Here is a 1574-nt window from a genome sequence, read left to right as displayed (position 1 = left end):
ATTGTTCTTCCAAATTATAAAATTTTTCACCGGGTCTGATGTACATGGCAATTTTGGTGAGTTTTCGAGTATGTTTAGGGCCTCAAAAACGCGTGTCTTTGGCACGAATAACAATAATAATCCGAGCAGTTCCAATAGGGTCTTCGCACCCTTTGGTGCTCGGACCCTAATAAAACATGGACATGACATATAAATGTATAAATACACAGAAAATAGATGCACATCTACAGAAACACATAAATAAAGTTGTAATGCAGAAATTAAGTACTTCTAAAAAAGTCTAAATAAAAACATCAGCTTTTATTTACATAATGTCTGTTTGTAGAAAACATCCAAAAAAAACCGACTGAACAGCTGAAAATCTTCATAATTTACAACAAACACCTGATAATTAATTAATAACGAGGAGCTGCTGTTAACAGATTAATTAACTGTGTTGAACTCATTATTACTCTGATCTGACAAATGAAACATGACGTCTGTATGATCCGGTGGCCGACAGGCGTGGAGCAGGAGCGCGACTGGGCGGCGGTGGCGGCGGTTCAGTGCCGTCTGGACCGAGAAGGAGGAACGAAGCTGTTCACTGATCTGGTGATGAGCACCAAGAACGACAAGATCTTCCAGGAGAGCATCCAGCTGGCCATCTGCCTGCTGGAGGGAGGCAACACCGAGATCCAGGTAACACGCCTGGACGGCAGGTGACTGGACAGGTGGAGGTTTAGATGTTGGTCGTAACACATCTGAACCACAAACCAGGACAGAAACCAAAGAACCCTGAACAAACATCCACAAAGCCAGAACATCTCTCAGGTCTATTTGTTTCTGCTCTACATGTGTGGATGTATGAAGCTGTGAGAGAACGTCTGTGTCTCCTGCAGAACTCCTTCTACAAGCTGATGATGGGCGACAACAAGTCGGAGAAGTTCTTTAAAGTCCTGCATGATCGGATGAAGGAAGCTCAGACTGACATCAAAGCTACAGTCTCTGTGAATGTTGGAGAGATGACGCACAAAGCCAACGAGAAGGAGCTGGAGAACGGTGACCCTCGTTGATATTCAAGTCCTGATATGATGACACGACGCTAACTCTGACTGTTATCAATCTGTTGAAGGATTTCCTGTTTATCTGAGTCTGACAGATCAGCAGGAAGTTAGTCATATTCAGAACGATATTTCCCTCCTTGTACAGGCGGCTCTTCATCGCTGGTTCTTCCTGGTTCAGGTCACCCGCTATTGGTCCAGGGTACGTCCATCGCCCCGGCAACCGGCACCTCGGCGCTGCCGGCTCAGCCAGCGGTGGAGCAGCGCGAGGTGGACACGGAGATGGGCCCGGCAGTGACCATCATGAAGCCCATTCTGAGGTTCCTGCAGCTGCTATGTGAGAACCACAACCAGGACCTGCAGGTTAGTTACCACTAGCTAACTAACAACCAACCAGGACCTAACTAACTAATTACCTAGCTAAAGAGCTAACTACCAGGACCTAACTAACAACCAACCAGGACCTAACTAAGTAATTACCTAGCTAACGAGCTAACTACCAGAACTAACTAACTAACTAACTAACTAACTAAC

The 1574-nt window shown here is 45.6% G+C and overlaps 1 protein-coding gene across 2 annotated transcripts in view; it reads left to right on the top strand.

Moving 5' to 3' along the window:
• Window positions 1-412: 412 nt before the first annotated feature.
• LOC103373590 (inositol 1,4,5-trisphosphate receptor type 3-like) overlaps window positions 413-1574 on the top strand; it is an 8910-nt gene continuing 7748 nt past the window's right edge. For both annotated transcript variants that reach the window (XM_008303505.1, XM_008303504.1), the window contains exons 1-3: window positions 413-678; window positions 879-1038; window positions 1189-1403. In XM_008303505.1, coding sequence (XP_008301727.1) covers window positions 466-678; window positions 879-1038; window positions 1189-1403 — 588 coding nt within the window. In that variant the 5' untranslated portion in view covers window positions 413-465. The remainder of the gene's footprint in view (window positions 679-878; window positions 1039-1188; window positions 1404-1574) is intronic.

This window comes from Stegastes partitus, unplaced genomic scaffold (assembly GCF_000690725.1).
Source record: "Stegastes partitus isolate 25-593 unplaced genomic scaffold, Stegastes_partitus-1.0.2 Scaffold2021, whole genome shotgun sequence".
Classification (NCBI taxonomy): Eukaryota; Metazoa; Chordata; class Actinopteri; family Pomacentridae; genus Stegastes; species Stegastes partitus.
Note: the sequence above shows the minus strand (reverse complement) of the source record. Positions and strands in the feature narration are given on the sequence as shown.